At 39.7% G+C, this 12,534-nt stretch overlaps 1 protein-coding gene across 2 annotated transcripts; it reads left to right on the top strand.

Moving 5' to 3' along the window:
* The first annotated feature begins 1,881 nt into the window (after window positions 1–1,881).
* Window positions 1,882–11,250, top strand: LOC122822306 (cytoglobin-1-like). 2 transcript variants are annotated; one of them, XM_044100870.1, is made up of 5 exons: window positions 1,882–1,990; window positions 2,097–2,129; window positions 2,239–2,375; window positions 8,987–9,218; window positions 10,543–11,250. In XM_044100870.1, exons 1-5 carry the CDS (start codon window positions 1,946–1,948, stop codon window positions 10,705–10,707), a joined length of 612 nt encoding a protein of 203 aa, XP_043956805.1. In that variant the 5' UTR covers window positions 1,882–1,945; the 3' UTR covers window positions 10,708–11,250. The 2 variants fall into 2 exon arrangements, with proteins under 2 accessions (XP_043956805.1, XP_043956806.1); XM_044100871.1 differs by having other exon boundaries at window positions 1,955–1,990; window positions 2,093–2,129.
* The last annotated feature ends 1,284 nt before the right edge of the window (window positions 11,251–12,534 follow it).

The following is a 12,534-nucleotide window of genomic DNA, read 5'->3' as shown; positions in this document are numbered from 1 at the left end:
TGTAATTAATTTGGGATTCATTCAAATGAATGAAAATGATGCATGATTTTCAAAATGTACACATACAAGTAAAAAAAAAAAAGTGTGCTATGTATTTGTATTTGCCCCTTTTTACTTTGGTGCTCCTAAATAAAATCTAGTAACAATTGCTTTCTGAAGTGTGCTGACAGGACATCTATTAGTCAGACTATGTATCTGCCCTCTCTGGAGGGAAGAGGGGCAAGAAGAAACTAGTTGTTGAAAGGAAGCCATATTGCTGCCTGTTAATTTCCAGTTACAAGTCATGGAGGGGACACAGCAAACATGTGGTAGAAGACAGTCCTACATGAGACCACATGTTCCGGCAGGAAAATGAACCCAAGCAGTCAGCCAGAGTGGTTTAGACCAAAGTATGTTCATGTGGGTGTTGGAGACAGACTCATTTGAAATCTAAAGGATCTTTTATATTAAGATTTGAGAATCGGTGATGACAGATGCTCTCTATTCAGTCTGAATAAGTTTGGGCTATTCTTCAGTGGAAAAGTGGAAATAGTTCAAACTGTGTCTTGCACCAATCATAATGGGTAAGGATCATATTCCAGAGTTCAACATCTCTCTGTTCAACTTTCTGATCATCCTGGGAAAACAGGTAGAATGAAGCAGCAAAAGCAGCTGAGGTGGATTAGTGCTTGTCGACAACTGATGGTGTCACCCATAACATGTTACTGTGAAATATTGTCTCCAGTCAATACCTTTAGGATAATAAGAGTATTATTTTTTTATTGAATTTAAAAGAATACCGAGTAAATTATTTCACTCTCTAGATACGTAACATCGGGGCTGCATAGTGGCACAGTTGGCAGGACTGTTGCCTTGCAGCAAGAAGGTCCTGGGTTCGATTCCCGGCCCGAGGTCTTTCTGCACGGAGTTTGCATCTTCTCCCTGTGCATGCGTGGGTTCTCTCCGGGTTCTCCGGCTTCCTCCCACAGTCCAAAGACATGACTGTCAGGTTAATTGGTCTCTCTAAATTCTCCCTAGGTGTGTGTGTGTGTGTGTGTGTGTGTGCGTGTGCATGGCTGTTTGTTCTGTCTGTCTCTGTGTTGCCCGGCTGCGACAGACTGGTGACCTGTCCAGGGTGACCCCACCTTTGACCCGGAGATAGGCATCAGCTGGAGATAGGCATCAGCACCCCTCTGGGGACAAGGGTGTAAAAAAGGGATGATAGATACATAACATCAAGATTTTATCGAACAAATTGTTAACATTTCAGATTTTTATCTGCTAAAAAATGTTTTCAAAACGCTGTATGTGTGTACAACACTCTGGTAGTAATTTTTTGATCCAGGTTAAAATGTCCTTCATATCTCACCCACTGTGGAGCAGGAGAACACAGATCTATACATTTTTTTGTTGCTGTTTTTAATGTTAGCTGTGTCAACACAAGTGAGACATCTCTTCCCACTGATAACAACTGCCACCACAGAGCTGGAAAGTGTACGTGTGGGTGTATCGAGGGTGTGCACATAGAATTTAAAATGTAAAGAAATGAAAAACACCCCAACATAATCTAGTTCTAGTCTGTAACAGAGATCAGCAGCGCTATCATTACATTAGCAGTGCTATGTAAGAAACTGAACATGATTGCAGGTTAATCCCTTGGACAGTCAGCAACGGTTTCTCTCGAGGAAAAGTTCAGAGTGTGCCTCTTTATCTTATAATAACGGCATGATGTTATATTGCTTCCAATGCTATCCGCTCTGCATACATGACATATCTGTCTCACCTATCATGGATTTGTGTCTGATCCCATTATGTTTTCATCACATAACACCTACAAAAAGTAAAGTGGACAGAGTGAGGAATAGAATGTAGCAGGGTGGGTGCAAAGTGGGCAAGGAGAGTGTAAAAAAGAGAGACCAACAGAGGCTCCTCCTCGTTTGCCGTGTGCCTTTCTTGTGTTTTTCTCATGCGGCTTCTCACTCACACTCTCTCGCTCAGCAGAGGCTCAGAGGTAGGGAGCAAAGATTCTCACTTAGAAAGGGTGGAGAGAGATTTTTTTATCTTTTATTTATTTCTCTCTCTCTTTCTCTCTCTCTCTCTCTCTGTCCCTGAGAAAGAGACGCCAAAAAAAGAAGAAGGAAAAAAAAAAGGTAGAAAATATTGTGTTTATTCTGGGGGAGGGGCAGTGCCACCAGAGCCAGCCAGCCAGCCTGCCTGCCTGCTGCATGTGCTCAGCCTGCTTACACACTGTGTTTCCAGATGGAGAGGAAGCAGGGAGAGGTGGACCACCTGGAGCGCCCGAGCCCACTGACTGACAAGGAGAGGGTGATGATCCAGGACTCGTGGGCGAAAGTCTACCAGAACTGTGAGGAGGCCGGGGTTGCCATACTGGTCAGGTATTTCCATCTGCTGTTTTAGGTTTTGATTAATGTGAACATGGCTCTGTGACAGAGTGTGGCAAATGGGATGCTGTTTTTTGTTGTTGTTTTTTTAAATCATTTTCTTTTTGCCCTCCTTTGCAACTTTGATCAGTTTCAGAACCATGAATTTGATCTTTTCCCCTCTCTGGAGCTCACATGTGTTGATGTATCTGCTGGAGCCTGCATATGTACGACCTATTTTTTCCCGGAAATGCGAACAGATTCCAAACTGAAGGGTTTTCCGTTCCTAGAATACAGCAGAGGACACACTTCAATACTAATGTTTTCCATGTGACAGCATTATCTTCCACTATCTTCTTTGTTTTCTCATGTATTCAAAGCAAATCGTTAAAATCCATCATGGAAACATCTTTGGATGTCCTTCCCTTGAAGCAGAGGCCATGTTTTGAATACCTGCCACTACAGGACTCCATCACTCAGCAAGACCTTTAAGTCTTCCCAGAAATCAAAGGGCTTTGAGTTTATTTTAACTTCTTTTATTTTAATACACTCAATCAGTCATTTCAGGAATTGAATTCATCTATTTATGGGAATCTCGCAGAGCCGTTGGAGAGACTCTCGCGGCCGCTGTCTTTTTTTAGCATTAGCACTGAATCCCAGGAATGAGAAACTGTTGCAAAAGTCAGCCATCTGCACGGATGTATGGAGGCTTTTGACATTTGTTCATGTGTGACGGGATTCGCCGCATGACACGGCGTGTCTTAATAATCCTTTTTGATTGCAGAGGGGCATCATGTGAGTGGCGTCATGCACCGCTAGTCAAGCAACGTGTGTTTTTTCATTCTCTCAGATTGCTGAAGATGGGGACGTAGACAGCCTCGGAAAAGTATTCACACCCACTTCAGTTGTTTTGTCACATTTTCTTATATTACGGTCTCAAACGTCTATGTATTGTTTTTCAATCCTATGGGGCAGACCAAAACAAAAGACAACTGTGACCTGGAAGAAAAAAAATACTCTTGATTTTTGCAGGATTTTAAAGATAAAAATCTTAAAAGTGTGGCAAGCATTTCAAGTCTTCCAGCTTTCACCCTTTTTGCAGAAAATTTAGCTGAATGTGTCGCCTACCTCTGCCCATAGAAAGTGCCCATTATTCATTACAAAACAGCCCAATTTCAGTTACACTGGATAAAAATCATTCAAGCTCATACATTTACGGATTCTCAATTGAATTTAGGCATGGACTGTGCCTGGACCATCTACATGATTACATGATGATTTCTCTGGCTACATATTCAGGATTAGACCTCAGAACAAGAGAACCTCTTACCTGGTCTCAAGTCTTTCGCAGGTTTTCTCCCAGGACTGTCATGTATTTTAGTACCATCCATTATCACATCAACTCTAACCAGCTTTTCCGTCTCTGCTGAAGAGAAGCACCCCACAGCATGATGTTGCCACTACCACATTTGAAACTGATAATGATGAGTTTAGGGTGTTAGTTTTCCACCGTATGTTGGCCAGAAAATACATTTTTTATGTCATTTGACAAAGTTGTTTACTTATTTAGTGACTCTTGTTGTTTCTTGCAGCATAAGATTACGTTTCAAAATGTAAAGACATGGTAAGGTAGTAAGGTCATTAAGGAACTAAATTGTTTAATCGTCAAAACACCAGAAGTCGCCCAGAAGGAACTTTTTAAATAATACCTTGTTTTTGTGTAGAAAATAATTATTTATATCCAGTAAAAGGATGGACTCTTTCTTATATGTGTTCAGTATTTGCTACGAATCCATAGCAGAAATGCATTAACACTGCTCAGTGATGTGTTTATTAATCACAAGTTATGGCATTATTATAAAATCCCTGGCCTTATTGCTTATCTTATATTTTCCTAATAACATGCAGCTCTAGCTTACAGGCCTTCACGGTCATGTGGTATAGATTCAGAGATTAAATACTTCACATACTGACTCTATTACTACTCAAGCAACACTTGAAGGCAAAACAATTGTTGCTCAGAGTAGAATAAAGGAGGCTGAATACAAATGTACATCAAAGGTTTCATTTTATTTTTTTTTTCAATCTGACATTTTGAAAGCCATGTACCATTTTCCATCCACTTCACAAATATACTAATTTGTGTTGATCTGCCACATAAAGCCCCAGCAAAATCCATTGAGTTTTATGGTTATCTCAAAAAAAAAAAGAAAAAAGTTCAACGGTTAGCGATATTTTTTTTGAGGCACTTCATCTTCAGAAAATTCACAAATTCCATTCTTACATTCCATGTACAAAGATCATCTACAGCAGGGGTGCCCAAAGTCGGTCCTCGAGGGCCGGCATCCTGCATGTTTAAGTTCTTTCTCTGGTTGTAGTAACAACCTTCTCAGCATGTCAGTGTCTTCTTAGGCTTTCTAATGAGCCATTATTGGATCCAGCTGTGTTAAGCCAGGGAGAGAACTAAAGCATGCAGGATGCCGGCCCTCCAGGACTGACTTTGGGCGCCCCTGCTCCACAGCCTTCAGGAATTTGAAGAATGAGTACTGATTGGAAAACCAGGCCCCATGCAATATTCCTCTAGGCAGTAAGAAATACATCCTGTCGCTCTGCCAAAGGACCTCGGGGCTAATATTAATCCTACAAAATTACAGTCTTTTTGGCTAGCAGATAAGATCGACGAGCGCAAATCACAGAGCTCCCTCTCTGAAATTAGAAGCTGTCTTCAATTCAGCTCCTCAATTATTCTTGAGAAACGATAAGGAAGGATTAAGAGTTCAATGACCACAGAAAATTCTAATTAGGCTATTTATATGCATCCACAGGTCATGCAATTACAAGACAGAGAGATTAAACACTGTCGCTCCTCATTAGTTTGCAGCAAAACAGGGACTATGAAGCTCCGGCATTTTCAAAGCTTTTCACCCATCTGAACTCACTGAGCACACTCTAACTTCCTCCCCTTTCACATGTAAAACCCCAATATGTAAGCATATGTGTCAGAGCTAGCAGAAAAGAAATATTTGCTTCCTTTTTGTGAAAGCAGTTGCAGAGCCAGGGGGAGACGGGACATCTTGATTTGATAGCCAGCAACCAGATGCTTTGGCCCTCTTCCCAGAAGTGTGTGAGGGGGTGAGCTTTCAGGTTCCTCTTTGCAAAGTTCACTGTGATACCTCCAAGGGTCAAGCGGGGATGTAATTAAAGAAAACATCAAAGTGACTATTTGTTCTTTGAAAGGCCCAAGTTGAATCAGGTCGTGCGAATGAATAGAATCTAGACCTGGAACTTCTGTTGAGACACTTTGTCCTTCAAAACAAAGTGAAGAAAAATATATGATGTAATCATTGCTTCAGGCAACTTTAACTGTTATAAATATACAGTAAATCAGATGGCCCTGACAGGGGAATTCTTCCAAAAGAGCAAGAAGTTTATAAGTCTACCCTTTTGCCCTATTTCTGCCAGAAACTAACAGAATATCTAACTGTTGGGACTGTGGTTTGTACTATTGTTTAACAGCTAGACACTTGTCGGTCCAAATTATGCTTTCCATGCTTTGTGATCCGACAGGGCAAAGTGTCGCCCTGTCGGATCACTTCACTGTTGTCTTTGAAAGTTCTTTGTCTTTTAGCCCACTTGGACAAACTGCAACCATCACAAAATGTTCTCTCACAGAAACTCTTCTTCCTCACCCTTAAACTGTAAGGACATAGATAAGTTGGTAAATGATCTTCAGTCTAAAGTTTCAGATATCATTGATTCCATTGCCCCAATTAAAATGAAGGTTGTGTCTGGTAGGAAGAAATCTCCATGGAGAAATGCACAAATAGTTAGATCTGCAAGACAACTCTGCCGTAGGGCAGAACGAAAATGGGGTAAAACTCAACTTCACGTTCATTATGACATCTATAACTATCATTTAACACTGAAAAATGCAATGGAGACTTTCTTTGCAGGTGTCATAAACAAAAACATTAACAATGCTCGAGCTTTATTTGCAACAGTTGACAGGCTCACAAACCCTCCTATGACATTACCACCTGAATTTCAGTGTATTGCCGCCTGCAACCAGTTTTTCAGTTTCTTTTTAGAGAAAATTCAAAAAATCAGAGGGTTAATCTGCACGTCCACTATAAAGCGAGAACCAACGCTATGCCCAAACAAAACAACTATAGGAAAAATTACCCAATTTCAACTACTTAATTACAAAACCCTAGAGGAAATTATAAGTCAACTCAGCTCCAGTTCCTTCTGTCTGGATGTCCTACCCTCACATTTCTTGAAGAAAGTCATGCCTGTTGTTGCTACTGATCTGACTTAAATAGTAAACTCATCGCTCTCATCAGGCGTTCCCCCAGGCTTTGACAACGGCAGTAATCAAACCATTGATAAAAAAGAACAATCTAGACAAATCACTACTGCAGAATTACAGGCCGATCTCCAACCTGCCATTCATCAGTAAAATTATTGAAAAAGTTGTGTGTAAACAGTTAAATAGCTTCCTAACGATAACCAACTGCTTTGACTCCTTCCAATCTGGTTTCCGGTCTCACCACAGCACAGAAACTGCCCTCGTAAAAGTGTTCAATGACATCCATATAAATACGGACTGTGGGAGAACCACAGTGCTGGTTCTGTTGGACCTCAGTGCAGCTTTTGACACTGTTGACCATGACATATTACTGAATCGACTGGAGAGTTGGGTCAGACTCTCCGGTCCAGTGCTTAACTGGATTGAATCTTACATAAAGAACAGGGATTTCGTTGTTTCAATTGGAAACTTCTCATCAAAGAGGTCAAAGGTCACATGTGGGGTAAGCCAAGGTTCAATCCTAGGGCCCCTCTTATTCAATATTTATATGCTCCCACTGGCTCAGGTTATAACAGGAAATAATATCAGCTACCATAACTATGCAGATGACACACAGCTCTATATTACGATGTCACCAGGTGATTCAGATCCCATCCAATCACTGAACAGATGCTGAGAACAGATAAATGTGTGGATGTGCCAAAACTTCCTCCAGCTGAACAGAAACAAAACTGAAGTTATTCTTTTTGGACCTAAAGAGGAACGATCTAGAGTCAGTGCACAGCTTCAGTTATTACAACTAAAAACCAGCGATCAGCCTGAAACCTGGGAGTAGTGATGGACTCTGACCTGAACTTTCAGAGCCACATAAAAACAATTACAAAGTCGGCCTTCTATCACCTGAAGAACATTTCCAGGATTAAAGGACTAATGTCTCAGCCAGATCTAGAGAAACTCATCCATGCATTCATCTTCAGTTGCATTGATTATTGTAACGACGTCTTCGCAGGTCTGTCCAACAAATCAATCAAATCCAGAATGCTGCTGCTCGTGTTCTCACTAAAACTAGGAAGATAGAGCACATAACACTAGTTTCAAAGTCCCTCCATTGGCTACCTGTAGCTCACAGAATAGACTTTAAACTACTGTTAGTTTATAAATCACCGAATGGTTTAGCACCACAATACATTAAAGATTTGCTGCTGTTGTATCAAACTTCCAGACCTCTCAGGTTCTGGTTCTGGTCTGCTCTGCATCCCCAGAACCAGAACCAAACAAGGAGAAGCGGCATTTTGCATCTATGCACCACAAATCTGGAACAAACTTCCAGAAAACTGCAAAACAGCCGAAACGCTGACTTCCTTTAAATCTCAACTAAAAACCAACTTGTTTAGAGTTGTATTTGAAACGTAATCAATTGCAAATTTATTGACGGAATCTGACTTGATGTTGTGTTTTGATTGTTGATTCTATGTTGCATTGTGTTTCTTTGTTTGATTTGATGTAAAGTACTTTGAAATGCCTTGCTGCTGAAATGTGCTATACAAATAAAATTTGATGGATTTGATTTAATTGATTTATCTGAGCAGTGGCAGATATTTGCTTTGGTTCTACAGTTTCCTCTCAAACCCCAGAATAAGGCTTCTTAGTCACTATAGTGCATATATATATATTTAATGGTTGTAAAATTTGTTACTCTGAGTTGTCTCCTGTGGTGAAAAAGCGCTGTCAAATTTGTACCTCGTCTCTCACCAATCGCCATCATTTTTCCTCAAGTTGTCTGAACAGGATAAAGTGGCTTCAGAGGATGGATGGAAGAGTTCTGAGTGAAAATATACAGTTTTGGCTTGTAACAATCTGGATTTTACAATAAAAAAGTTTTTTGTTTTTTTTCACTTTCCACTTCGGTGGCATAACAACACCTTTCTGCACACTGTATTTGAGATCTATCTTAGATTGTAAAGTCCATATTGTTTTGGACAAAAAAAAAAAAAAATGTAATGAGTGTGGTGACTCACACCCCAATGCACATGTACTGTACAAAAAAAGGGGTACATCATGAGCAATGCATGCAGAGACTTGACAGGACTTCCATGTTTTCACATAATGTACTCTGCTTCTTTATGTTTGGACCTGCAAGATGTTTTTACATGCTAAAATACATGGCAAAAAATAAGTAATTTGACAGCATATATACCTTCCTTTAACTAACTTTTGCTAGTTAAAGGAAGACCTTAACTAGCTAAAGCCTGTCTTTAGCTAGTTAAGACTTTGGACAATGTCTAAAATTTACCTCTAATCTTCTTCTTCTTCACAGACTGTTTGTGAACTTCCCTTCATCCAAGCAATACTTCAGCCAGTTCAAGCACATTGAGGACACAGAGGAGCTGGAGCATAGTTCCCAGCTCAGAAAACATGCCCAAAGAGTCATGACCGCCCTTAACACATTGGTGGAGAATATTGACGACTCAGAAAAGGTGGCCTCAGTGCTGAAGCTGCTTGGCAAAGCCCACGCACTCAAACACAAGGTGGATCCAGTGTACTTCAAGGTAAAGACTGTATGAATCAAATCAAGACAAAGAGTGAGCATGTAAAAAAAACGGATTAAAATATAAAGAAAGAATCCATGGAATTGGAATTGAGAAGTATTTTATTCAGTTAAGGCTGAAACTTCTGGGTAGAGAGAATTTAAAGTTTACAGCAGGTATTTACATGCAATGTATTCAATGGTGTACCCTTTTTATTTTCACTGTTTGATTTTTAAAAGTTGACTAAACATTTTCAGTTTTATGTTAGATAGTATTACCAGATTTATTTCTATATGCTAAATCGCAGAATCAGTAGCAAGACAATCTTTTGAAAAGAAAGCATTTCAATCATTTTCTTCAAAGACAGAAGTTTTCATATATTTCTTTTGTTATTAAAATAATGCCCCTTTTGACTTGTATGCCTTGGATCAAACTTTTTGGGTTTTCCTTCCACTTGCTACTCACAATAGTTTACTGATTTTTTTTACCCATTGCTCCAGACAGAATTGGTGAAACTGCATAAAATTTGTTAGCCACCTTGTGTACGCAAACTTTTTCTGAACTTCCAACAATTTTTTCATTGGATTGAGATCAAGGCTCACTTCAAATTATAGATTTTATCATATAGTTGTTGTACTTAAGGTAGCTGGAAAATAGATTAATTCTGGTCTGGATTCCAATTTTTCATTACTTTTTTAAATTACTTTTCTTTATTCTGCCACTGTGATGTTTTTCTTGTTTGTTTTACTTGTTAGTTGTGTTATGTGTTAATCATGTAAAGCAATGGCCCCTAACCACCGGGCAGCAGACCAGTACCGGTCTGTGGAGCAATTGGTACTGGGCCACGCAAGAAATAATTAAATCTGTCCGTTCTATGTATTGAGTCTGGAGCTGCTTTTATTTTGAAAATCCTAAACCGGATGCTGTCGGTCACGTTTTGCGCACCAACATGCAGCAGAATGAGTAAGAAACAACCCGGTGGTCCGTTGTACTGAAAAGGTTGGGGACCACTGCCTTGTTGCAGAAATGTTCTTTGCAAATAAACTTGACTTTCCAAATAAACCCAGTGAAGTAACTGGGTTGTTCCACTGGGTTATTAGCATTACAAGCTAATAACTCAGTGCAGACCTAAAAGTCTCTGCATGCCTGAAAAATTATTACAGAGTGGGTTCCCCATGTAAAATAAGAAATTGGTGAATGGCACGACTGGCTTCCTTTGACTTCAATATTCTGGGAAAATAATTAACAACAACAGCTGCGTTATTAATGATATTTCAAAAGTATCCTAAAATGTCAAACTCTAAACGGCACTTTGAGGTAAATTACTTGTTTGCGTCTTATTTAGATCCTGAGCGGTGTGATTGTGGAAGTCCTGGGAGAAGAGTATCCAGAGGTTATGACGCCAGAGGTGGGCGCAGCGTGGACCAAGCTCCTAGCTACTGTCTGCTCTGGCCTCAAAGCCGTTTATGAGGAAGTGGGCTGGACTCAACAATCAACCTCCAGTGGCTGAAACCCGTAGATTAGCCCACCTCTAACGGGGATCTTATTATCGCTTTGCAGCTTTATGCAATAGCAATCAGATGACTGTAATATGACAATGCAGTTTGTTGTTATCTATGATAATCATGGACAATGTAAAATAGATAAACAAATCTAGACTAGCATTGTGTTTGTGAGAGAAAGAGAGCAACCCTTCCCCGTGATTGTTCTCTTTCAAAGACTAACCCAGATAAGATGCAGAAAAGAGACAGAGTGGTAGATAAGAGGTCACATTTGACTCGGGTGTGCCTTCTATTAAATGTGTCCATGTAGAAACTGAAATGTAAACAGGAGTCTTTCCAAATGTTCAAATCCTTTACAGATGTTACCTGTTTTCACGCTTCACATACTCATGTCAGTTTTTGTAATGGTCTATGAATAATGGAGGATTTCTACATTTTCAACAATAATGCCAATGATTGTACTTTTTTCCCCCTTCATTGAAACTCACATTTGTATGTGTTACTGAGGATACTTTGAAGTAAACAGACAATAGAAAACCTTCTCATTAAAACTTGTAGTGCTATTTATTTATTTATTTTGGCTTTTTCTGGCTCACACAACCACACTGAAGGGTTTCAAGTCTGAGTGACATTTTTGAGGTGCTGCCACAAGTCTAGATTTAGTCTAGACTTTGACAAGGCTGCAATTTTTATTTTTGCCTAACCGAAGCCTTTTTGAGTCAGAGGTGACAGAGAGAGTTAAATACACAGATCCATCAATCACTGCACCATCCATATGCCGAAGCAGGATAACAACTCCAGACCACCTACTGGAACAGGTTCTAAATACTTTCACTTGTGTCCTATCAGTATACAAAATGAAAACGTTTTTGCAGCAAATGTGAGAAGGATATTTGTGTTGTTTAGTGGTCAGCAGATGTTTTTGTCCTACTCCTCTCCCCTGGATGACATTTTCTTATTGAACAGACCCAGACTTGGTTCTATGTGTTTTTATTGTTTCTTCTGTGTTCTCCAGGACAAACCATTGCTACTTTTGTAGAAACTTTAGCTGGCTGACAGTATTTTTGCCTTTAGTGTATAGTGGGTCTCACTCTGGGTAAGTGAGTGTGAACAAGTGTCACTTTTTGAGATTTTTTAGCCTTCTTCATGGCAGGTTCTATCAGATATTCTTCAAGACTGGTAGTAGTAAGGCTGAGATGTGGCTGATAACAGAAAATTTGTGGATAAAAAAAAATCACTTTTTTACAATGGGCGACATTGCCTGTGGTGAAAATTTTGCATGTTTCACTGGCCAAAACTAAGTTGCCAGAATAGTGTTCAACAGTACCGCACTCTGACCTTCTTAACGTGCGTTAGATAATTTTGGGTGAATTAAGATTTAATCAAGAGGATGACGTATGGTCAAGCCATGCAAGTAAGAAGTTAATAAAGGAACTGCTCAGTTTGTGTTGTTAGACTGAACACAATTGATTTTTAACCACAGGGTTTGTGAGTTGTCAGATTGCTTTGTGTATTGTGTGATATGTGGGTGTGTTCAGACAACTGATAAAAGACTTTGTGAAGCTTGAATTGGTCAGAGCTGCGCCCAGAGAGCATAGGGATCTGACCTCCTTATTGCAGCAAGCAATAAGGGCCGGGACTCAGAACAACTGTTTTAACCATTTGAGTAAAAAGTTGTTGCCATTTCAATAACTTTTTTGCCCATACATGTAAAATGTTGTTAAAAAGCACTTTTTAAATGTATTCATTTTAACTTTGTCTAACATATTTTTTGAGGATGTGAAACATTGAAATTTGACTAAAAAAAACATACCAAAATTCCCTCTCTCTTGGAA

The sequence above is a fragment of the Gambusia affinis genome, linkage group LG19 (genome assembly GCF_019740435.1).
Source record: "Gambusia affinis linkage group LG19, SWU_Gaff_1.0, whole genome shotgun sequence".
NCBI classification, from domain to species: domain Eukaryota; kingdom Metazoa; phylum Chordata; class Actinopteri; order Cyprinodontiformes; family Poeciliidae; genus Gambusia; species Gambusia affinis.
The sequence above is the reverse complement of the archived record's forward strand: the minus strand, read 5'-3'. Positions and strand labels throughout refer to the sequence as shown.

Excerpts from the sequence above, each read along its gene's own strand:
- LOC122822306 (XM_044100870.1), top strand. The coding sequence starts at position 1,946 with ATGCGGCTTCTCACTCACACTCTCTCGCTCAGCAGAGGCTCAGAG. Across the intron at positions 2,130-2,238 it reads AGAAGAAGGAAAAAAAAAAG|ATGGAGAGGAAGCAGGGAGA; the intron begins GTAGAAAATATT and ends CTGTGTTTCCAG. Across the intron at positions 2,376-8,986 it reads GGGGTTGCCATACTGGTCAG|ACTGTTTGTGAACTTCCCTT; the intron begins GTATTTCCATCT and ends TCTTCTTCACAG.